This window comes from Misgurnus anguillicaudatus, chromosome 10, assembly GCF_027580225.2.
Source record: "Misgurnus anguillicaudatus chromosome 10, ASM2758022v2, whole genome shotgun sequence".
Classification (NCBI taxonomy): domain Eukaryota; kingdom Metazoa; phylum Chordata; class Actinopteri; order Cypriniformes; family Cobitidae; genus Misgurnus; species Misgurnus anguillicaudatus.
The window spans coordinates 35,044,545-35,070,042 of record NC_073346.2 but is presented as its reverse complement, the minus strand read 5'-3'; the positions used below and the strand labels follow the sequence as shown (position 1 = coordinate 35,070,042).

Genomic DNA, 25,498 nt, shown 5'->3' with positions numbered 1-25,498 from the left:
CAGATATTACTTAAGCAATATCACTCGAGGAGGAGTGTAATATAGCTCTATATCAGCATGGCTGTGATTAAGGCAAAGTAGGGATGCACCGAATGTTCGGCAACCAAAATCATTTGACTGAAAAAAAAAAATTTTCGGCATTCGAGCAAGGGAAAAGAAAGAATAAATGTTACTGAACAATGAGGTCTTTGATGACACGATCAAATAGCAACCAGCGCAGAGTGACAGGCGTGCACGCTTCATAAATGGAACAAACATACAACATTACAAGTTTAATTTACAACTGGGCACTTGTCTGCTGAATGCTTATGCATGGAGAGCGAGAGAGGAGAACAGTAATGACGAAGAGTGACAGCAGTATGTAATAAAAACTTCCTAGAACAAGTAACGTCCTTCAAGGACAAGCACGCTTCTATCAGATGAGAAATAAAACATTTACAAAAGCATTTTTGTTAGACAGAAGCACTAATTGAGTCCCTTTTTCTCTGTCATGATGCCGTCTCTCGTTATTACAACCTCCAGGGGAAAAGTTGCAATAATTAAATGAGTTAAGACTCCCCCAGCAGTCAGACCAAATACAAGAGAAACACCATGAATTATAGTTAAATATTTTCATTTATTGTATAAAAGTGGACAACAGGCAATTTCGTTTTTGTTCAATAGAGTAATGACTATTACAAACTTCGGTGACCTCTCCGCCCAAAATAACAAACAAAACAATTCTAAAAAGGAAAATGGGAGGAAATAACTAACCTCTAGATGGGACAAAGAAATTACAAATCCTCTGCCTACTCTAACCAAAATATAAAGAAATATTTAAGGAAATAAAACACAAAGGGCAGGTCACAACTACAAGGAGAGATTTTACAAGTGTGATTCCATTATCAATATTATATCCTTACAACTATTCGGTCTGGCGGTTGACGAAGCTCGGTTTATCCTTAAGCCAGAGACACAAGGCAGCAGGCAATTGTAGCTGATACAGAGCCCTATCACACAACTACAAAAGCAATATTGCATGTACACAACAGTTTGATGGCACAAGTGTTTAAAAATATCAAAATCAACAAGTTTCTTATTTTGCATGGAACTATTTTCTTTTGCCAAATATTCCAAGCTAAGGATGATAGGTAACACTTTTAGCTGTTTCTTTTAAAAACAAATTGGCATAGCACTAATAGTCAGTTGGTGGCAATAAATGCACTATTTAACTGCAAATCTCCATTAAACAGAATTAAAATGACACGTTGTTTTCAGTAATACAGCTGAAACAATAGAGGAGAGCAGTGTTAGTGTTTCCTATTCATTTGTCCTCGTTTATCGTAGTACTTGTTTCATGCGTTTAAACAGTGTTTGCACAGGTAAATGTGTGAGTGTGTGACCATCTGTTCTAGTGGCATTATTGAGGTAATGGTGTCACGCACTGTACATTCTGCAGCATTCATGCGTACTTTCATAACATTACATAAAGCAATAAAATAGCGCTGTGCCTTTGGAAATTTGTGTTTTCATTGCCTATATCTGAAAACTTTTTATGACCAACTTTCTCCAAATCAACTTTGATTGAACATTTATTCAGAAATAAAGCATGAACTCGACGAAAGATGCCGTGCGCAGCATTGCAAAGTCTTCTTCGTTTTGGCAAAGTTCAGATATGGGGTACTTTTATTGTTGATTTTTTTAGGAAATAAAAGATGAAAGGTTTTCGTTCATTAGTTATTGGTATTTGGGCTGTAAATAGTCATTAGAATGCTTTTGGGCTAGTTTTAAATGTCAATTGGGCTGATATTGATAAGTGAATCTGGCAACCCTGACTGTGCTCTTGCGCAGACGTTTGGTTCGGATTATATAGAATGTACATTTAAACAAACCTTTTAATCAGATTGCAATGTTTAGGATGCATGTAAACTGTACTGTCTTCATCTGCAATTGGATTGAATTCAGTCGGATTGACAAAATTTTGTGTAGTCTAGTGCAGAGTTAAGTTAGATATTTGTTAGACCAATCTTTTATCTGTATAATGTAATTATCTATGATTCTCGAGATAAAGGTGTAAACAAAAAATAATCAAATTGTTTAGCGATGCAAATGTGTAAATAAGGTTATGACTGCAGAAATAATCAACACTACAGACATACAAACCCCAAACCTGGAGCGGGAAGTTTCTTCACAGCGTCCTATAGAAAAATACAAATGTTAAATTAGGCTTCATGTTTGGCAGTGTTATGTATTGGAATAATCAGAGCTCAAACATTTCTAAAAATTAATTTGGTAACTTCCTTAAAGATTAGGGGTGATTAAGTAACAACATTTTAACACCTTTTATTCAACTGGGTAAATTTTTATTTACAGTGAAATAATAGAAACTTGAACAATAGCATTAAGAGCAAAGAACAGCTCTTAAAATATCAATATTGAAAAATAGCACTAAGTGACAAAAAAATAACTTGAAAATAACCAATTACAAATTTGTTAGTATATGTAAAAAAGTAGCATTAACCATTTTAAATAAATGCTACAAAAGTACTGTTTGTTACTTCATGTTAACTATTGCATAAACTAATGTTGACAAATAATGTTATTTAATTTAAACAGATTTAAAGGTCATTAATAATTTTACGCTTTAATCCCTATGCCATTTAATCACAAGTCACTTAAGATGAAAGTGTCTGCCAAATATAAATATAGTTATTGAATGAATCATACTACTGAAAAACATTTTATAAATTTATATAGCACCCAAAAATATAATTCTACTTTTTTCAATTAAAAAAAAATATTTATAAAACCATGTACATTGTATTAAATGTTTAAATACTGCAACATGGCCACTAAACATAGTAATGCGGCTTAACTTTATATTGCTGTAAAATACCTGGTTGAGGATGAAGTGTAAGTGCCCTGCTGAACTTTTGTGACAGTACATCCAGACTCATCTCTACTCTCACAGTTACTGTAGAGGTCAGATTCAAGGTTATGTTACTCTGCAGTCTATAGCGACCCCTGCTGTCCAGTGTTAGTGTTTTAACTTCATCTCCAATAGGTGCACGCCAAGTCACATCAGGTTCAGGGAAGCCATGAGAAGACGAAAGACTGACGGTGATGGTTTTACAAAAATATTGGACGGCAATTTCTGGTTCATCATATGGAGCTTACGGGAGAGGTGATAAAAGATCACATTAGAGTATTGTTTTAAATTAAGTGTGTAATTTCTGCACCACCAAGCAGGACTGCTAATAATAAGTGTATTGAATAAAAGGTATTACACACACTAGGAATGTTGTTTTTACATAATGTCTAAAGTTTCAAATGTTCACTAACCTGCTACAAGTAGCTGTACCTTCTGTGCATAAGGACCATTGTTACATGTGACTGAACACTTGTAATCTCCATCATGTTCTGGCTGAATGTCATTTAACATTAGTGATGCATTCCCTGTCTGTAGTTGGTCAGTAAAGAGAGACGTCCTTCCTTTGTAAACTTCATTTTGTTTGTCAAGCTGATCACTGCGATAATAGAAGCTGTGCACCACTTTATCACCACGCTGCCAGTTTATGACCAAACTTTCAAAATCCATATTTGGTTTCACAGGAAAAGAGCAGCTGAGTGTGACATTTGAACCTGGAGGAGCTACAATCTTCTCCACAGGAACCTGCTGAGGATTCACTCTGGACCATAGTAAGACACTGTGTGCTAAAGAGATCACATAAAAAAGTGACAGGTGAGATAAAGGAACAAACCATGGCTTATTAAACCACTAATTAACAAAAGCAATTAACAAAAAGTAATTTACGACAGTACAAACAAGTAATTAACAAAAGTACACTGACTACTTTGAATATGAACATTTGAAAATTTTTCTAGCAGGTTTATTGTGGCATGATATTTTGTGCATTATTTACAGCTTACTGAATATTTAATGTTAATAAAGTAGAGCTATTATTACTCAGATTTTAAACAATGATTCAAGTGTCAAATTAAAAAAATACCCAGATATATATACAATGAATAATAAACTTTGGGTATACGTTTTCACTCACCAAGACACCAACAGACATCCCACCCTTCAAAAACTGATTTTAGGGAGGTAGCTGAAGGTGAGGATGTCTACAGTGATATGCTTGTGTTAGTGATGACAAAAATGCAAAATATATACCATTTTACTGTTCTATGTGATCAGGGGTGTATTCCAGAAAACAGGTTATGTGACTTACCCGGGTATGTTTAGGAGTAAGTAAGCGGATAACCTCTGCTTTCGGTTCCAAAAACGGAGGTAACTTTCGGGTTATGTAAGTAACCCTAGCAACTGACTCTCTGAAGATAACCTGCTCCGGAGCAGGTTATGCTGCAGGGTAGGTTCATTTTAGTTAATAAAACGAGGCTCCGGAGGATGTCTGCACATGCGTGTACTTATGATGAGCGTGCAGTGGGCGTGGAAGCATATATTTTGCATAATATTACAATGTTAAAGCATTTATTTTATTACATTTACAGTCGCAAATATTTATTGCTGTCTTACAACATTTATGATATTTTCTTTAAAGAAACAATTTTTTTAATAACATGGATTGATATTTGTGATTGGACTAATTACTGTACATTTAATTATGTCCATTATTAATAAAAATTATTCATATTTGTGTTCGGATTAAATACTATACATTTAATTATGTTCATCATTCATATATCTCAAAATATCAGTGGACGTATGAAACACATTTCCATCAGTTAATTAATGTTAACAAGTACATTTCTATTTAAATTTGGTAAATTCATAAATAACCTCATCTTTCACTTACTAGATAATTTGAGATGAATCTAAAGTTCTATTAAATTGTGTGTGCAAATACATTGTCAATATTGAGCCAGAAATCTTAACATATTTTACTTAAGTGACAATGTGCCAATGTTACAGTAAATGGGTATAACAAATAGAAACCCATGATGCCTATCAAAATAATAATTACTGAGGGACAGAAGTTACCCCAAAATAATAATTACTGAGGGACAGAAGTTACCCCAAAATAATAATTACTGAGGGACAGAAGTTACCCCAAAATAATAATTACTGAGGGACAGAAGTTACCCCAAAATAATAATTACTGAGGGACAGAAGTTACCCCAAAATAATAATTACTGAGGGACAGAAGTTACCCCTGCCTGCAGTCTCTGATAGGCATGTGATTTAACACTGACCCACAGAATGACACAGGTGAAGCACAGCATTCATTTGGTGAAAAACACCATTTAATCACAGACATGGCATAGTGGTCAGAGATTTTCTATTATCAGTTAGATCATGTACACAATAAAATACAATTATAAACATATATTCCATAGTATAATATTTATTTCTTAAACATGCACTTCAGATCCTTAGCCCCCTCTCTACATTTGATCTGTAGCTGGTCTTTTTCTAAATCACCTTTTTTTCTTTAAAATGGGCCTTTTGTGCTTTCCTGAGCTATCATTTTTGAGCCAAATGGAAATTGAGATATTTGGTTATATTAGATGATACAGGACATATTACAACATGTTACTATTGACACTAATTGACACATTTCTATTCTCCACTTCTGTCACAGCAGATCCTAATCGTCCAATGCAAATGCATGATAATGTTTAGTGTAGTGTACTGAAAAGCATTACACAAAATTATTGAAAATCTGTAAGGACTGTAACGAAGCTTTACAATTAAAAGAGGGTGCATTTATCAGATAAGTAAATGTTAAAAAAGATGGCAATACAGTGTCATACAATGGAAAGTCCAAAAACTAAACAGGGTCATTGAAATAAGTACAAGTAGTACAAGTACTGAATATAATCATAGTGCATTTTATGCATACACAATACAATCATATCTAAAAAAAACCTGTAAATAACCCTTATGACAGATTTATGCACTTTATGTGCCACAGCCCTTACGAAAATTAACCATGGTTTCATTGGTGTAAAGTTGTGGTAACCATGTTTTTTTTTGTTTTAACTGTAGTAAAACCATTGTTAATTTTTGTAAGAGAAAAGATAATCTTAATTGTGTCAAATTATATCTAATTAGATATAATTAATATATTTAAAATCATATATAAAATCGATGATTATTTTTACAGGGTTTTAAATAATATTTAAATAATATTTGTATTTTCATTGAGACACATATAATACTGGACTTAAATTGGGTAAAATAGTTTGTATTAATTAATTAATTTTATCTGTTTTGTAATCACGCACTTATAAAACGTTATAAAACGTTGATTTTGACAAAGTATTGGTTTATAATGTTATTTCTCATTTAAAAACTTTTAAGTTCTCTTACGTTTCCATGGTGACTCGTGAAATCTGTGATCCATTGACAATGCCTTTATGTTGTTACCGTGAGCGCGCATTAACTCTGGGTTACTTTCAGCGGGTTGATTGAACTAACTCTTAAACTGTTTTTTGGAACCCACATACCCAGAGTAAGCAAGTTTGGGGTTGATCAACCCAAAGTTCAGGGTTAATCTGATGGTAAGTTAACCCTGCTTTCTGGAATACACCCCAGATTGCTAATGAATTATCAAACTTTGAGTACCAAAGTTTGAATCCCAAACTGCCAGCGCATACACTGCGTGTTTGAAACATACCTAATATGACAATAGTAGTCCTTAAAGTCATCCAGCATAAATAAAGGCACATTCTCTGAAAAAAAATCATACAAGATATTATTATGATGCATGCTATCCACCTTATTTTTGAACGCAGCCAGCCGGTAGAAAACAGTGTTGTGGGAGCACACAAAAAACATGATCGCCTCCACAGTGACACCAAGTGGTCATTTGCACGTCTTGACATGTTATTTTTGTTGTTTTAACATCTGTTTTCACATCTGTATGACCACTACATTAGCTTTTAGGCTGGTATATTTAATAAAAAATTGAATAAAGATATTGTTAAATACCGAATAAATAATGAGAGATTAATACAAATATATCAAGACACAATTTGTCACATTGCCTCGGTGAAAGCTTGTCAAGTATGCAACGCATATTCAAAATGTGACCTCTGTGATTCTTACCATTTTGGAAACCATTCAGCTGGTTTCTGGGTCTGGTGCTAGCACTTTTAGCATAGCTTAGCACAATCCATTGAATCTGATTAGACCATTAGCATCTTGCTAAAGAACTCAGTGAGTTCTGATATTTTTCCTATTTATAACTTGACTCTTCTGTAGTTACATTGTGTACTAAGGCCGACTGAAAATTAAAAGTTGCAATTTTCTAGGTAGATATATGGCTATAAACTATACTCTCATTCTGGAGTAATAATCAAGGACTTTGCTAATGTAACATGGCTGCAGCAGGCTTAGTGATATTACGCACTGCCCGAAAATATAGTCCTTGCTATTAAGTAACCAAGGGGACTATTTTTGGGCAGTGCCTAATATCACTACGCCTTCTGCAGCAGCACAGTCCTTAATTATTACGTTAGTTTGAGAGTATAGCTCCTAGCAATATCTGCCTAGAAGATCTCAATTTTCTGTCGGTAGTACACAATGTAGCTACACAAGAGTCAAGTTATAAATAGGAAAAATATCTAACTCTTTGGTTATTTTTTAGAGTGATGCTAATGGTCTAATCCAGGGGTGGGGAACCCTGGTCCTGGAGGGCCACTGTCCTGCAGAGTTTAGTTCCAACCCTAATTAAACACACCTGAAAAATCTAATTAAAGTCTTCAGGATTACTTGAAAATGAAATTCAGGTGTGTTTGGTTAGGGTTGGAACTAAACTGTGCAGGACAGTGGCCCTCCAGGACCCAGGGTTCCCCACTCCTGGTCTAATCAGATTCAATGGATTATGCTAAGCTATGCTAAAAATGGTAGCGCCAGACCCAGAGATCAGCTGAATGAATTCCAAAGCGGTAAAACTCAAATGTTTAACTCTAGGGGAGCTGGAAAATGAGCATATTTTTCAAAAAAAGTGAAGTGTCCTTTACACCTTTTCAGGCGATGGTTTAAAATGTCACAACTGCCGAGATATATCTGCAGCCCAACGATTCAGGGCAGAAGTCGAACCATTATGGTTTGGCGGAACCGGTCTTACTGGATTCGTGAAAACCAACATTTCTTTCGGTAATTATTAATCTTCTCATGGATTTTGATATAAATACTAAACACTTAAATCATACGTATGGTAATAAAAACAATACATGAAAATTCACTAAAATGTATAGCCAAATATAAATATTTCTTATTAACATACATTTTTATGTAGATAATTAAGTAATGTCACTACATACATTTTCATTTGATATAAAGAAATTACACTTCATGTTCATCATCAGTATCTACTTTAAGTATTTGTTACAAAATAAACATTGACACAGCATCATTTTTAAATGTCAAATACACTTTATTTTTTTATTAGAATTGCATTTTTTTTTATGGCGACACATCACAGTCAACAACAGTATCTTTCTCCTTCAACACATTAAGTTATTTTAACAAACCATAATAAACATTAAACTATTGCATTTATTTAGTATTGTTTTGGTTTTATGAAAAATATTACATTGCACTACTAGATGGACACATGAGCTTATGAAATTATTTGCTTATTTTAAAATTATTTGCTTATTCATTTAAGACATAACAGTACGCGCAAACACAAAGAACTATTACAAACATTAACTAATAAGCAGTTTATGTCGTATTCTGTACTGTATTCGCATGTTTGTATCATATTGTAGCAGAATAAATAAACCAGCTAAATCAGCATTTTATATCACCATAATAATAGTTGTTTTTAAACAATTACTGTGTTTTTATTGTTCTCTATGAAAGGTTTCACTGGTTAATGTGTGGAGCAGTGGCGTGGACACCACGTGCACCACATACACGGGATCTTGGTTAAATCAAATGTTTTGTGCTGTTTGTATCCGCTATTGTGGCAACCCCTAACTGCACAAATTATGCCGGTCTACCTAAATTTTTATATAGAACTTTAACAAGCCAGTCAAAAATGCACACTCGTGTGTCCTTCGAGTGCTATTAAACTTTAGTGACATGCGAGTTAACGAAAGTTTAACACGAAAAAGCACAAAGATAGGTGCCCCCACATTTACGTCAAAAATAAGGTGGATAGATGTTGCTGGAAAAAAAACAGTTGGATGAAACAACAGAATGTAAGTTTAATCTCACCACTCCAACGTGCTGCTGCTCTGACAAAGAAAGAAAACTGGACGAATTAATTCGAAACTACATTTTCTTCTTTGCTTTATTGGCGGATCACATCTCGTTGTTGCATACCGCCACCCGATGTACAGGAGTGAGCAAAGGGATTTAACAGACTATTATCAGACTAAAGAGTTTCTTTTCAAAACGAGATAAATCCCTTTTTTTAACATTTTTTTGTCAAAACATGTTTATTATTATGGTATCGTGTTATTATTTTGTTTTATGGTGCTCCATAGCTGTATTTTTAAGTTATGAAGGTTTAAATCAAAACAAACCAACTGCAGTTGAATTGAAATTAACTGGAATGCACAACCAAAAAACGAGATTTCTGAACAATTAAAAAAAAGGTGACTATCTCGTTTTGCAACGAAACTATCATATGTATGTATGTATGTATGTATGTATATATACACAAAAGAACCCTGAATATTTTAAATATGAACATTTGGAAATGTTTCTAGCAGCTCTATTGTAGCATGGTATTTTGTGCATTATTTAAATCTTACTGAATATTTATATACAATATGTAAGGAATAATTGACGACGGGCCATTGAATTATTTGAAAATAATGCACACCAAGGTGGTAATGCGGCACCTTTGAATTTCAAATAATTCAAAGGACCGGAGTCAATTATTCCGCTTATACCACGGTTACCACAAACATTGCTTTGGTGCCTATTTTTAAGACATTTGAAAAGATAGGTGTGCGGTTTACAGAAAAATAATCAACACCCATAGAACATTTCTCAGCCAATCAGAATGCAGCATTCAACAGACCCGTGGTATAACAAGCTATTATTACCCAGATTGTGAATTATTAAAAGCAATGTTCACTCACTGGACACTGTAATTTCCGACCTGCTTAGTGGTATATGTATTTGATATTTAGCTATTTTTTCTATATCTTTTAATTTCCGTCAATATGCATGTGCTGGAACCCAAGTAAACGTATACAGTTTTGTTTGGCTTAATCTAAAAATGTATTGATTTACTTCATCTAGGAGATCTTGTCTCCATATAGATTTCCCAGTTTGAATACTTGACAAGGAGGACATGGATTCCATGTCATGGAATCTGAACAGATCTTATGGTTTAACTTCCTCTAGCTATTGCAGTGTTATGATAATGACCAATATTTCTGCTGAGAAGTGGTGATCTGTTATTATTTTTGGATCATTATATATAGCATATTTACAGCATATTAACAAATAAATAAAATAATTTAGAGATAAATTAAAAGGTTATGGTAATTTCATGTTTTTAAGTTCATAGGGACCTCATTTTCCTGCGCACCGAAGATCGTCTGACGTCATATTTCTGCGTTCACACAAGCCGTGTCGTTGTTGAAGAAAACAAATGCTCAAGATCCATTCTTTAATTGTATTGTTTTGTTAGTTTGACTGAACTAGTTTATAAGGACAGATCTCACGGTATGTGTTAGTTAACAATAGCAAGCTTCAGCGTGACGGTTCTAGATGTAAAACATAATACCTGTCTATCGTTCATATCATATGAGTGTGTAGGATTATACGTTTGGTTATCATAATGCACATTTTTGGTTATCTTAACTGACACTATTTGGGGGCGTGTTTGGTGCATCGTGATACCCAGAAATGCGGGTTAAGCAGAGCTATCAACTAAGCTTATTAAACTGAGCCACTGATGGTGTATTAAGGTATCGCTGCTGTGGTGGTTGTTTTGCAGGAGACGCTCAGGATGGCGTTAAAATCTGGAGAAGAGCGCCTGAAGGAGATGGAGGCAGAGATGGCACTGTGAGTTTTTCACATTTTAGTAATGCACATCAGTTGTATATTTGTATGTATGTCCTCATAATGTTATTTTTGTGAAATGGCTCAGGCTGTGTTCTCATGGTGGTGGTTCTCCTATAGGTTTGAGCAGGAGGTGCTGGGAGGACCTGTGGCCGTCTCTGCCGGTGGCCCTGCTGTGGTTGAAGGTCTGCCTGTCGCTCTGGCAGTTTCAGCTGTACCCATGATCAGGCCCATTATTGGTACAAACACTTACAGAGAGGTAATAACTACACAGACACTTGGAGATTGTTACATGTGCTTTTTGCTGGCATTTATGTATCAGTTACAAACTTATCTGTATATTATCCTTAGGTCCAGCAGAGTTTGGAAGCAAGAGCTGCTACTTTTGTTGGTCCTCCACCTACATTCGTTGGCCCTGGTACAGCTATTTAAATTTACTTTTAATGAAGCATAATTCAATTTTGTGTTCAATGATTTTTGCCATTTTTTTTCTAGCCATGCCACCAGTGCCTGCGCCTCCAATGATGCGTCCTGCTTTCGTCCCACATGTCCTACAGAGACCAGGTAATAAGGAAATCATAGGTTTTGGGAAATAGTGCATTTATTTTTAGGATGTACTTTAATAGGAGGGTTTTGTCTGGGATGTGAATAGTTTTTCAAAAGAGGTAGAGCATATTTTGATTTTACATTTTAAAATCAAAAAGATATGTATTAACGCAACCTTCATATAGCAAAAATCAGTAAAAGTCTTCCTTCTGCTGGAGAAAGTAGTCCCTGACCGACTGTGAACAGCAACAGAATCACTGTTTTATTATCGTAAATCACTGATTTATCTCTTGTAAATAAAACACCGCTTTTGACCAGAATCAAGGACTGAAACTAAACATTTATAAAACACAATAATAGTCATAGCTAAAAATTTAATTAATAAAAAAAAATATTAACTAAATATTAAACTAACATTGAGCAGATAGTTTTGACTTTTAAACATTTAAAGTTGTGGCAAAATAGCCAGTGTACCGTAGGGCTGTATAAACTAATCGTTTGCAGAATAAAAGTTTTTGTTTACATCATATATGTGTATTCACTGTGTATAATAATTATGTATTTATATTTAAATACACACACATGCATGTATAATTTTAAGAAAATATATGTGTATATATTAAGTATTCATATTTATATTTATATTTAATCTAAATGATACATAAATATAAATATGTATATACACATGTAAATATTTCTTAAATTTATACATGCATGTGTATATTTATATATACATAATTATTGTACACAGTAGGGCTGCTCGATTAGGGGCAAAATCATAATATCGATTATTTTGGTTAAAAAAATAATAATAATTGTGATTACTCTGTGACTTTGAAAACATGCATTTCTTTAACCTTTTTATTATGTAAAAAGGTGTTGCAATAGGCTACACATGTCAAAGCAGTGGTGCCTTTGAAGTGCCTTACAAACAGAGCGGTCCAGCAGCATGCAATTTATATTTTGATCAGATAGTGAATCAAACATTTTAATTGAAAATCAAAAACAATTAAATGCACAACCCTAATACACAGTACACACAAATATATGATGTAAACAAAAACTTATTCTGTAAACTATTAGTTGTTATGCAGCCCTACCCCCATATCAATTGTAAACTAATTTTGCCTTACTGTTATTGTTTTTCTTTGCATTCGTTTGAAAAATAACATTAGGTGCTCTTTTCTGCGAATGCATGTTTACTGTATTTGTAAATTTTATGTAAACAACTGCATATACTGTAGGGCTGTGATGAAACATTGCGTTCCCCATTAAAAAGACCTGCCTAAAATAGATTCTGAATCACAAGGCTCCGATTTTGTGTTTCATGCACAGCTTTTGCATGTACTTCGGCTCTGTGATCAGTAGGAAGTCCTTATCAATCTAAAATCATTATGAGTTTCAGTCGTTTATAACGTGCATTTAAAAAAGCAACACTCGTCAAACACAATCATTCAAAATATTTTTATTATCATGAAAATACCTGAAACAATCTGAAGAACAGCGATATAAATATCTCTTTAGACATTTCCTGGAATAGCTTTTGTAATGCTTCTTCTTCTGTGGCACAAATGGCATTTCTACACGAGAGCTAGCTTTTGGATGTGGCGGCATTTCACCGTAATTCATTCAAATTCATTCATTGAGAAAACGCGCATTTGCACGATTAATCGTCACAGCCCTAATATACTGTATTTGTATAATCTCTACCATATGACACTTGCTCTGTATGTATCATCATACCACCTAGTCCTGTACTGCAATGTGTAGGCAATTTTGTAAAAGTTTGACAATTGATTGTCTAAAATGCAAATTTCCCATTCTCTCTTTTAGTTGGTCAGAGAATGCCACTAATGCGTGGGCCACCTCCTCAGGGGATGATTGCACCTCCTCTTCCCAGACCTCCACCTCCTCCACCTATGATGATGGCTCCACCCATGCCAGGACCTCCTCAGCCCCCCATGGCGCCAATCGGGCCACCCATGGGACCCATGCCACCGGTGGGTATAAACTGAATCGTAATCGGCAGTCTGTATATTTTTCTTAGTTGAAAGATGCCTTGATGTGCTGTAAAAACTAATGTTTCCGTAGGTGTGTCTCAATTAGCACCATAGGTCAGAACTTTGGAAAACACAATCTAGTTAAAACACAATCAAAGTGTTTTTCATAATGTACTTTGTAACATAAGAGATGTTGCATTTGCTTGTTGTTGTTGTTAAATATTAGTGCTGACATTCAAATACAAATTAAAGTAGTCACGTCACTAAAAAAATAAGTCATCGTTCTTACTAGTGCCCAAACCAGTGCACAATATACTAATTCACAACCTAGGGAGCTGATTGAGACACTTATGTATAACAAACTTCTCATTTTCAAGTTTGTGTTTTTTGGCAGCTTGGAAACATGAACCCTATGACACCACCTGGACCACCACGGCCCGTAGCTCATGCACCTCCAAAAATGACTCCTAGTATTATACAGGCGGCTCCCACTGTTTACACAGCACCTCCGGCCCCTAAGAGAATGGATATGAAGAGCCAAAAACAAGCTCGCATGGTAAAGTATAAACACATGCACACTCTACAGGTCCAAAGTTTAGGAAAACTTTGTAACAAAAAAATCCAAAATAAATCAAAACTATATTTCAGCAACTTTAGTGTAGTAGTTATAATTTGCCTAAAATCTGAAAAATTCTTTGGTCCAAGTCATTTATTTTAAAGCTTCAAGTTTTTAAAACAAAATTTTAGATATGTAACTACAGAAATGAATATGTTAGGACATTTATATCTTTGTCTGGAAACTAATGTCAAATATTTAAGCTTTTTTTTCTTAGATCAAAAGGATTATGAGGTCTTCTCAAAGATTCCACAATATGTTTTCATGATAAATAGTTCTTGGCATTTCAGTGACATGATATATACATTTATCAGTTCAGCTTCTGCATTGTAATGTTCTCCTGGTAAATCTTTTTTCTTCTGTCTGTCAGGAGGAGCTGTCGGCTCTGGTAGCAGAGCAGCAGGCTGTGGTGATGTCCGCTGGGCTGCTGGACATGAAGAAGGAGGCGGTTTCAGATGACAGCAAGATTGGGCCGAGCATGCCAGAACCCGAGCCTGCACATGTAGAGGTACATATACTTATTAATAGTTGTCTGCATTCTAAACTATTGTATCAAATCATTTTTTTATGAACACTTGACAATCACAAGAAATGACAAGAAAAGCAAACGTTTAAAGGAGCTGTATGTAAGTTTTTGACTGTACTTAATAGGGCTGCAACGATTCGTCGACGTTGTCGACAAAAATCGATAATAGAAATAGTCGACAATGAATTTTTATTGTCGACGTTGTCGCCAGACATGTTTTTTTTCCGACCGAGTGAGGCATCTCTCTTCAGTACAATCTCTGCCGAGAGTCGCACATGCGCATTAGCTTCTCTGCTCAGCGATAACACACAGAAATGGCAGCATCCAACGTAGCAGCTGCGCGTACCAAAACATCTGAGGTTTGGGAGCATTTTAGCCTGGATACGGCGAATACAAAGATTACCTGCATGGTTTTCAGAGCCGTCTTTGCATTTCACGGCAGCACCTCGGTCATGCACGAACATTTAAAGAGAAAGCACGTCGGACAGTTGAATGAAACAGAGTTTGACTCGCCTCGGTAAGATTTAAATAACATGGAAGCCAATACGTTTTGTTTTGAATGTACATTGTACATTTTATATGCGTATTTTCGCTTTAAAATAAATAAATAAAGGATTTAACGTTATGCCCGACTGTGCCTGACAAAATTTTAAATTAAATGCATGCCGTCTGAAGAAGAGAGCCACGGACGCCTTTCTGCAAAAGAAGCAGACGTGCACCCCACAACAGGCGAATGCCCTCACTGAGTATATAACTCTGTTTTTTTTTTTCAGAAATCTCGTTTTTTGGTTGTACATTCAAATTAATATCAATTCAACTGCAGTTGGTTTGTTTTGATTTAAATCTTCAAAAAATACAGCATATATATATTTATATATATAAATATTAGGGCTGTCAAAATAAACGCGTTAACGCAAATTCATTTTAACGGCACTAATTTTATTAACGCGCGATTAACGCAACACGCAATTTCTGTTTGACCCACAGCTAGATGAATTGAGAAGCAGCAAGTAACCGGCGCAGTCTAGATGAGTCGGAGCATTTCATAAAAATAAGAACATTAAGCTCTCGTCTAGCGAATCCAATGCTCTAAATGGTCATTAAACATCTAAAATTATCTTTATCTGCACGTTTCCTGAGAGGTGTACCGTCCCAAATCCATATAAAGCAAAGATGCGTCTTCTTTCACTTTTTAGTTTCGTTTTTAAAGCATGCAGAAATTATAGAAAATAGACTGCAGGACTTGCTTGATGTTAAAATAATTATTAAGAGAGATAAAGTTCAGGACCTGATTGATGTTCAAAGAGTTATTAAGAGTGACAAGGCTCAAAAGCGATGTCTGACGCAGACGTCTGAAGCGCATGCACACAAACATGCGAGTGCGCGACCCAGACATATATAGACATCTTACACAAAATTACAGTTTTAAAAATATCTGTTTTGACAAGAATTCACGCAGGTATGACCTATAATCTGTTATATCTAAAGTGAATGTTTGGTTAACTGTTAAGGAAAAGTATCTGTTGTGTCATTATATTAAACCCTTGCATTAGCCTACAGGATCTTAAAGCGGTCTGTCTCAATGTCAAAATTAAACAATAAAAGAAAAACATATATGTAACATATATTGATATTGTTTTTGCTCTGCGTAAACAGGTGTAGTTATGTCATGCTTTATCAGATTCCAACAATTGTTCCAATGGTTTTGAAGTTTTTTAATAGAGAATATTAAAATATAAATGACTAATTTTTGAAAATGTAAACAGGCTGTTGTAGACATACATTTTCATATAGCATATATATTGACCAAATCCATGCTGATTAGAGCATTAAAAACTTGAAAAGTGTTACATTTAGGTAAATTTAGAACAGGTAAAAATAATTTATTGACAGCCTCAATAAATATATATTAAAATAGCTGAAATACATAACTTCGTTTTGGTAAAATCATAGTAGCTGCAATTATTAAAAATGTAAAACTTGTTTTCATTAAATGTAAAAAAAATGTTCATTGAACTACCCCCTTCTTTCTTGTTTACTATCATTTTCCACAGAATTAAAGCAATCTCATGCTAAATTTTAGAAAAAAATAATTATTATACGATTAGTCGACTAATCGTTTCAATAGTCGGTGACTAGTCGACTATTAAAATAGTCGTTAGTTGCAGCCCTAGTACTTAATCAAGAAAAATTTTATAAAACATTGTAAATATTTAGGAAACATGCTAAGTTCACATATATGTTTCTCTGAAAAACAATTCTGTAGCCAGTTATTCTCTTTTTAAAATGGTACTTACTACACTGCAAAATCCCGGGAGTTAAATTAACACTGCTCAGTGTTTATATAGGTCCACTCTCCAGAGTGTTAAAAAAGTAACACCGGAGAGATTTAAAAGCTGCAATCTGTGACTTTATCCTCTCTATCACCATCTCTGATTAAAAACTGAAATTGCATTTTAGATCTTACTTGTAGAGATATTTTCTTATTTTAGGATTAGATGTTGGCTGTTTCATTTAAAGTCACCATTATTGTGATCAGTGGTTGTTTTAATTGGACTCTTGAGTTAGTCTTAGCTTTTCAGCTTTTTTGGCTGTTATAATTACATGGGTTTAAAACATGTTTGTTGTGGCCAAAAGGAGACAATAGTGCATTTCTATGTTTATAATGGTTGTTAGGATACACTTTCAAATAACACTCTCTTTAAAAATGATTTCTTCAGTGATTTCTTACTTTAAATATTTATTTCTGTCAATAATATGATGCTGTAGTATGAGATCCAGCCATCTCATAACAGTTTTTAATTCTGAATCATTTTAAACACTGACACTTAGAATTAACTGGTGTGTTATGTAGACACTTAAACATCAAGAATCAGAGTATGAATCACAATGATGGTGACAATAGAATGAAAAGCTTCATGCTGCAATGCATGCTGGGTATCAACAAATTACAAATCTCATCCAGGACTCCCAGAATGCACTGGGGCATGAATAAATAATGAACTTTTTACCATTTTCTTTGTCACCCTTGTTGAGATTCATACTCCGATTCTTGATGTCTTTGTGTCTACGTTGTTCAGCGGTTAATGTTTTTGTGCACACTATCAAAATCCTTCAGAATGACAAACTGCTGTGAGAGTTCTGGAGCTTAAACTGTAGTATTTCATTATTAACAGAGAAATATGCTTTTGATGAGTGATGAAATCTATATTAACAAATCTGTTCATTTAAATGTTTATGTTTGACATTATATATTAACCCTCAATATTCAATTACACAATTGCTTTTTCTTTGCTATAACAATGTGTTTTAAACACACTAAGATATAGCAGTTAGAAAAAACTAACAAGCTAATAGTCAAGAGTCAAGTCCAACTAAAACAACCACTGATCACAATAATGGTGACTTTAAATGAAACAGCCAATATCTTAACCTAAGTTAAAGGGGACATATTATGAAAATCTGACTTTTTCCATGTTTAAGTGCTATAATTGTGTCCCCAGTGCTTCTATCAACCTAGAAAATGTTAAAAAGATCAACCCAATAACTTAGTTTTGGTAAACCATTTTCTGCAAGCATGTGAAAAAATAGGTAATTGTAATTTGGCCCTTATTGTGATGTCAGAATAAGGTAATACCGCCCCCTTTATCTGCACTATCCAATCACAGCACAACCATTTAGTATGGAGAGAAAGAGAGAGATAAAATATTTGACAGCACAATAGAGTTTCAATTGCAACAAACCACCATCATTGTGATCAGTGGTTGCACTTCATCCGCTCATTTGCATTTTAAATGACACACCCAAAACGGCACACTTTTGCTCAGACCTATTTTAGACTTAGTTAACATCTTAAAAAAAATCTCATAATATGTCCCCTTTAAGAAAATAACTCTACAAGTAAGATGTAAAATGCAATTTCAGTTTTCAAACAGAGATGGTGATAGAGAGGATAAAGTCACAGATTGTAGCTTTTAACTCTCTCCGGTGTTACTTTTTTAACACTCTGGAGAGTGGACCTATATAAACACTGAGCAGTGTTAATTTAACTCCCGGGATTTTGCTGTGTAGTGATGTTCATTTCAGTTTATTTTCCCGACCCAACAACCGCAGCTTGTTAAAGGACAAGTTCAGTTTTTTACACTTAAAGCCCTGTTTTCAGATTGTTCATGACAGGAACAATCCTTTCTAATAAAGCAATAAGCCCCAAGAAGCAGTGGGTTACCAGTGCATTTTATAACGGCTAAGGGGCGTTGTTAGGCACGACGCGAAGCGGAGTGCCTAAAACCCCCTTAGCCGTTATAAAATGCACTGGTAACCCACTGCTTCGCGGGGCTTATTGCGTTTATAAAACGGTTGCTTCAAATTATGTATAGCAGGATTTCATATAATAAAACAGCAAATAAGTTGTAATTATATTAGTACAGATATTAGTCTTCCGCCAAACAAAGTAGTTCCTCAGACTCAAGTGTGTCTGCAACAGAGCGGTTCCCAAGCAAAACAGACGGAGCAAAGACACAATGAAAATATGATTCATTAAGACTGTGGTGTTTATTTTCATAAATTAACATTCATCTAATTTATACATTAACATTTATACCGTGCAACTGTTGACGTGTGGATATGCTTGGAAGCATGTGCTTGTGTTAAGCATGCTTAACACTTTCCCTGCCAGCGTTTTTTAAAAGAGTTGCCACCCAGCTTTAGTTAAACATTAATGCCTTCCAGAAAAATGTTCTTCTTTAGATATATAAACATACAATATATCAAATGAAAGAACAGACCCTCTGCTTTCAAACAACAAAATAAAAACGTTTCACCCTACCTTCAATTGTTCTTTTATCCTCTCAAATTTTGAGCAAAATGTTGGGATAATTCCATTTCTGTGAATGACTTTTGTTAGAAATCCGATTCAGATCGCTGATCAAAAAATACACTTGAGTTTTAAAGTGTTGAGTGAAAGCATCAGTGTTTGTGTAAGATCGCCACCCAGTGGATAATATACGGTACAACTACTCCTCACGGAAGCATTAATGATTAATCAACAAGAAAACTCAACAATATTTATTGACACTTATCTGGATATCGCCATTAATTGTTCAATTGTTGAGGATTATAATTAATACAATATAATATAATTAGCCCACCCAATAAATCAAAATTGACAACAAAATCCGACATTTTGACAGTTATTTTCTACAGTACACAACAACAGTGGCGCAGTGATACAAGCTATGTAATACGGTTTGAGCCGTGGGTTTACCGGTGAGTTTTATCACAGCTGAGAACGCGTTTCAACCAATCAGAATGAAGAACCAGAACTGGCCGTTTTATAAAATGCATTAAACTTCCGTGGTCAGGGGTGGTCACTAATATGCTCACACAAATATCGCTCCAAAAGATGCTAAAATACCGAACTTGTCCTTTAACCGAACAATAAAGGAATACTTCACTTTCATCAAACAAATGATCCCAAACGAGGCATAAGGGTCCTATCTGGCAAAAAATAAAAAATATGCACTTTTAATCCATAACTTCTTGTCTTGCACTAGCTGGGTGACACGCTAGCGTGAAGTATGCGAAAGTACCATTCCATTGTTTACAAGTGTGGAGAAAGAGGACCATTCAGACATTGTTGTATGTGAAATGATACTAATTAATGTCTTTAGCACTATTCGGACGGGATTTGTTTTCCAAACGACGTTTGAGTTTCAACGTGTCCCCCACGACGTCTGTGATTTTATGTACCGATTCGGACAGGATTAAAATTTTCTGTCTATTTCAGAGTATCTGTTTCATGCGTCTTTGTATATGGTGGTTGTATATGATGAACAAGCAGTTACTCTTCAGGTGCTTTGAGGCTAGCAAGTGCAAAGGTAGAAACTAGATCACTACTCACTAAATAGGGAGTGAATCAAAACATCCATTTGGCGTTTTGCAAGTTTACCTAGCATGATGGCTAATTAGCGATTAGCAAGCTAATAATATAATACACATTCATTCATGAATAAGAGTACCATTTCATTTAATGTTTAATCTTCAGTGCTGTGAACTTGCTCAGCCAGCTATCCATCGAGTTGTGTGTCATCATCTTACTCAAACATTAGTGTCCGTGCTCAACTAAAAGCAGAGACGGGATCTATCTAGGTGAACCGAACAACGGTGTAATGATTCAGTTCGATTCCCAAGACAAGACGATGCTTACCCGATTGGCCAATAGGAATGTGGCCCCGCCCATGACACAATTTTCACAGAGAAAGCAAAATCCTGACACGAGAGCAAGAAATTGCATCGAGAGCAAATAAAAGCGTTTTGATAGAAACACTTTTTTTTTTAGTGAAAATATTTTCACACTAATAGGGATTGTGGAGTTGACGTCACGCGGTGTTGCATTATGGGTAATCCGCCATATTTGCAGGCACGCGTCCTATCCCGATGTATTTGAGTTCATGTGTTGGAGGTTGTTTTTGTATTTTCTGTCGAGATTTTAATAAACTGCGATATGTTTGGTCAGTACTGCTCGATCAAGCAGGTCACGCGATCGTTCAGGGAGGAAACTGAACAACGGAATACGTTTTTTCAGCTTTTATTCGTGGAAAAAACAAGAGAAGCCGGTGCAGGAGCGAACGAAAAGACGCCAGATCGCGTGGTTTGCCTGCTGCAATCAGAAGAAAAACGTTTACTTTTCAAAAAAAAATCTCTGCATCAGCGAGAGTGTGTTCGCTGCATTTTCAGTCATTCAGTAATTTGTGATTAATAAAAGCAGAACCACTTAAATTGTCTTGTTTTTATGCTAACACTGTCAAACTAACTTGTTAATGTAAGTTATTGATTGATTGATTCATTCATTTCTGATCACCCTAAACACATGAGTTATAAAAATAAATATTTTGACGATTGTAACACATATTTTTTATTAAATGCAACTGCTCAAACCCACTGCTTGTGACTCTTTAAATAACATAATGTTAGCTAAATATTTAGCATTTTGTTTGTTTTAATAACTTGGCCAAAACAGAAGTGCCATCTTATGAACATGTGTTGATTCATCGCACAGAATACAACAGAGAAATTATTTTATAGAATCATTAAGATACGTAGGTATTAACACATTGTCATTAAATAGCTGGTTTGCCAACCATTAGAATCCAAAAGAAGAAGTGTCATCTTACTATAAGCTTGAAGGGATTTATAGCTCTTAAACTCCTGCAAAGTGTAAATAAAGTCCTGCATAAACAAGGTAATTGACCAGATATGTAAGCGGAGGTCCGTAATCCAGTCTTGGGCTGCTAAATCATATGGATCTATGTTGTTTATTTGTCCAAATAAAGTTTTTTGGCAGTAGCATTTAGTTTCTCCCGATAGGGTCCCTTCTCCTTTTCTTTCAACTTCTCGATTTCTTCCGTTCTTCTTCAATTTTACCTAGTTTTAGCTTTACATGCCCACAATTAAATGGCATAGCGGTCAGCGGTGCCTCTAAACATGGCGTCCACGTCCCATAATGCAACACTGCAGTGACGTACATTAACATTCCCTATAGCAAAAAACATATACTTGAGAGATTTTTTTTCTCAGAAATAATTTTAAAAATTTAAAATTTATATTTTTTATGTTCTATCATGAGAAAATACTTTCTCTCAAAGCTTTTTTTTGGTCTCAAGTATTGTTGTTTTTTGCGATTGGTATGAGGGCTTTTTCTCTCGGATGTTGTTTTTTTTTCTCATGAAATGCTTCTTTGCTGTCGGTGTGATGGCTTTTTCTTTCAGGTGGTTTTATTTCTCTCAGATCATTTAATTAATTCGCATGTAATAAAAACACATATCTCGCTCCATAAGTTTACCTTATACTAATATTACAGCGGCCAGTCTTAGCAGTGTTTAATATTCAGCTCGTCTTGATTCAATTATTTTATTTCGCCGAATTGTAAAAAACATCCATATCTGAATGAACGGGACTCAGCAAGTACGATATACGCGCGTTCCGAATCCCGTTCGAATAGGGCTTTGGTGTCAGTTTATTGTTTAAAATGGTCCGCAAGTGTGAGTTTCACATATGTAACGCATGACCTTTTGACGTGAGGACTCAATATGTAAAGTTGCGCTAGCCCATCACATGGCTAGGGAAAGACGAGAAGTTGTGGTTTAAAAGTTTTTTATTTTATTTTTTTGCTGAAAATAACAATCATTTCGCAAGATAAGACCATTATGCCTCGTGTGAGATCGATTAAAGCCCTTTGAAGCTAAATTTTAAACTGAATTGAAACTGTGAACTGTTGAGGTCCGAAAAAAGTCTATTAAATTGAGAAAAATCTTGGAATGTTTTCCATAAAAAACTTACTTTCGTCTCGACTGAACAAAGAAAGACATCAACATTTTGGATGACATAGAGGTGAGTAAATAATCAGGACATTACATTATCAAAGATCATGCAGTCAGTCCAGAGGATTAATTTCAGAAGAGGGCAAATTGTCTCTTTTTCATCTACCACAGTGGCCATTTCTGAAGCAGGACACCTTTCAAAAAGTTTTGCTTTTGCGTAAATATCCACACAAGCGGGTTTGTAATTTGCAATCAACAAAAACATTGCAAGCGTAAAATTTTGCAGATAAAGCTTTCCATGGTCAGTTGTGCTCCAGCATGTGTCTGGCAACCCGAGAGGGGGAGAATAAACCATCGCCAGAATTTTTGGAATTTAGATTGCAATACCAAGTTCAGCCACTAGAGGTACACACAGCTCCTTTAAATATGACATATCAAGAAAATATGACTTTTTCCATGTTAAAGTGCTATAATTGGGTCCCCAGTGCTTATATCAACCTAGAAAATATGAAAAAGATCAACCAAGTAACTTAGTTTTGGTAAACCATTCTTTGCAAGCATATGGAAAAATAAGTAATTGAAATCTGGCTCCCATTGTGATGTCAAAAGGGGATAATACCTCCCCTTAATTTGCACTATACCACCATGGCACTGCCATTTAGTGCAGAGATCAGCTCATTTGCATTTTAAAGGACACACCCAAAAACTGCACATTTTTGCTCACACCTACAAAGTGACAACTTTAATGTTATTATAAATTATCTATATGGTATTTTGAGCTAAAACTTCACACATGTACTCTGGGGACACCAAAGATTTATCTGACATCTTCAAAAAGTCTTGTGAAATGTCCCGTTTAAACATTACTGTTTATTGATAATGAGACTAAAACAACAATATATTGTTATATCTTAGTATTCTAATGCTACTTCGTTCATGCTTGTAGCCTCCTGATACCAGCACAGAAGATAAGAAGAGAACGAAACAAGAAAAAGTAAAGAAATGCATCCGGGTTGCGGCAGGCGTCACATGGGAAGACACCAGCCTGTTAGAGTGGGAAACAGGTATGTGCTCAAGGGTTTTCAAACATTATGTTGCCGAAGATCCCCAAATATGATTGTTATAGGAACATTTTGTGATGTCCTATAATACATAATCAATTTATATATTTTATGTTTAAAAAATATAATTGACTACACTTGCAATGTACAAGAAATACTGCCTTAAAAACCCCAGTAAGTAGTAAGATAAAAGGGACTGTGATAAGGAAAACACACTAGATATTTACAAAGTAAATATATATAAATCTTTAATAAATTACATTTTTTACATTTTTTTCTTCGTCTTATTTTTTCTCAGTTTGAAACTCCCCTTTTTACACAATTTAGTCTTTTCAGGATTCAAAAAAAGTGAAATGAAGAAGTGAAATTAAAACGACGGCTGTCTTTTTTTGTCTGATCTTGTCTTGCCAGATGATTTCCGGATATTTTGTGGAGATCTAGGAAATGAAGTAAACGATGACATCTTGGCAAGAGCATTTAGCCGCTATCCGTCCTTCCTGAAGGCGAAGGTGATTCGAGATAAACGCACAGGGAAGACGAAGGGTTACGGCTTCGTGAGTTTTAAAGATCCCAATGATTACGTGCGTGCCATGAGAGAGATGAACGGTGAGCTGGAGGAGAAAAACACAGAAAATCACATTCTTTTCTATTCTAATAATAAACAACGTTCATGTTTATCTAATTGGGCTGTAGAAAAAGAATGTTGCTATATATTTTTACACACTTTCTTGTTTTTGTCTGTAGGGAAATATGTGGGCAGCAGACCCATCAAACTGAGAAAGAGCTCATGGAAGGATCGTAATATGGAAGTTGTGCGTAAAAAACAAAAGGAGAAAAAGAAGTTGGGACTGAGATAATCCATGCGCAACAAAACTGTAGACTTTGTGTGTGTGTGTCAACGCAACCGACCTAGGAGAAATATAAGAGAGTAGGAGTGAGTCACAGTCCTGCATGATGGCATTGCTGCAAATAAACAGCATCAGTTTTCCATACGACCTGAAATAGACATTTATTTCAAAGTTAATTATTATGCACTGAACTCTTCCTCTATACGGTGCATATTTTTTCTCTTCTCCAAAAAAGATTTTCAGATGTATAACTGGTTTGTATGTTGAAAATGTTGGTTTTGTATTCTTCCTCTTTTTTTAATCTCTTTTCAGCAAGCAGCACACATTAAAGTTTAGGAAGACCATTGTATTTGTTATCATTTACGGTTGAATTTTGTGAAATAGGAGTGAAAATGCAAATCTTTTCAATAAACTGACTAGTTGTTTAGTTGAAAGCCGGTTTTGTTGGTCTGTTTAATTTACGGGGATGTCTCCATTGATAATCCTGAAATCAAGCACTAGGTGGCGTCCCAGATTATTAAATCTTGGCATGTATAATAAATTTGCTTGAAACACTTGTACCTACTTACATAAAATAATGAAAAGGCCATTTAAGATTTTGA

At 34.9% G+C, this 25,498-nt stretch overlaps 2 protein-coding genes across 3 annotated transcripts in view; one reads left to right on the top strand and one right to left on the bottom strand.

The window, feature by feature from the left end:
- LOC129448625 (CD276 antigen-like) overlaps positions 1–6,679 on the bottom strand; it is a 53,192-nt gene extending 46,513 nt beyond the window's left edge. The window contains exons 1-4 of one of the 2 annotated variants that reach the window (XM_073872491.1): positions 6,624–6,673; positions 3,322–3,693; positions 2,876–3,151; positions 1,332–2,177 (exon numbers count right to left, since the gene is read on the bottom strand). In XM_073872491.1, the coding sequence (XP_073728592.1) occupies positions 2,077–2,177; positions 2,876–3,151; positions 3,322–3,693; positions 6,624–6,654 (780 nt within the window). In that variant the 5' untranslated portion in view covers positions 6,655–6,673 and the 3' untranslated portion in view covers positions 1,332–2,076. Of the gene's footprint in view, positions 1–1,331; positions 2,178–2,875; positions 3,152–3,321; positions 3,694–6,623 lie in introns of those variants that run through there. The other variant, XM_073872490.1, reaches the window with a different exon arrangement.
- A 3,847-nt stretch (positions 6,680–10,526) lies between these two features.
- Positions 10,527–25,333, top strand: rbm42 (RNA binding motif protein 42). Its single transcript, XM_055211144.2, has 11 exons — positions 10,527–10,642; positions 10,917–10,984; positions 11,102–11,240; positions 11,333–11,399; positions 11,477–11,545; positions 13,361–13,527; positions 13,922–14,083; positions 14,514–14,651; positions 23,934–24,051; positions 24,460–24,654; positions 24,793–25,333. Exons 2-11 carry the CDS (start codon positions 10,929–10,931, stop codon positions 24,903–24,905), a joined length of 1,224 nt encoding a protein of 407 aa, XP_055067119.1. The 5' UTR covers positions 10,527–10,642; positions 10,917–10,928; the 3' UTR covers positions 24,906–25,333.
- The last annotated feature ends 165 nt before the right edge of the window (positions 25,334–25,498 follow it).

Bases quoted from the DNA above. Each gene is read 5' to 3' on its own strand.
- rbm42 (XM_055211144.2), top strand. From the start codon at position 10,929: ATGGCGTTAAAATCTGGAGAAGAGCGCCTGAAGGAGATGGAGGCAGAG. The intron at 11,241-11,332 runs GTAATAACTACA...TATTATCCTTAG, and splicing joins GTACAAACACTTACAGAGAG to GTCCAGCAGAGTTTGGAAGC. The intron at 24,655-24,792 runs GTGAGCTGGAGG...TTTTGTCTGTAG, and splicing joins TGCCATGAGAGAGATGAACG to GGAAATATGTGGGCAGCAGA.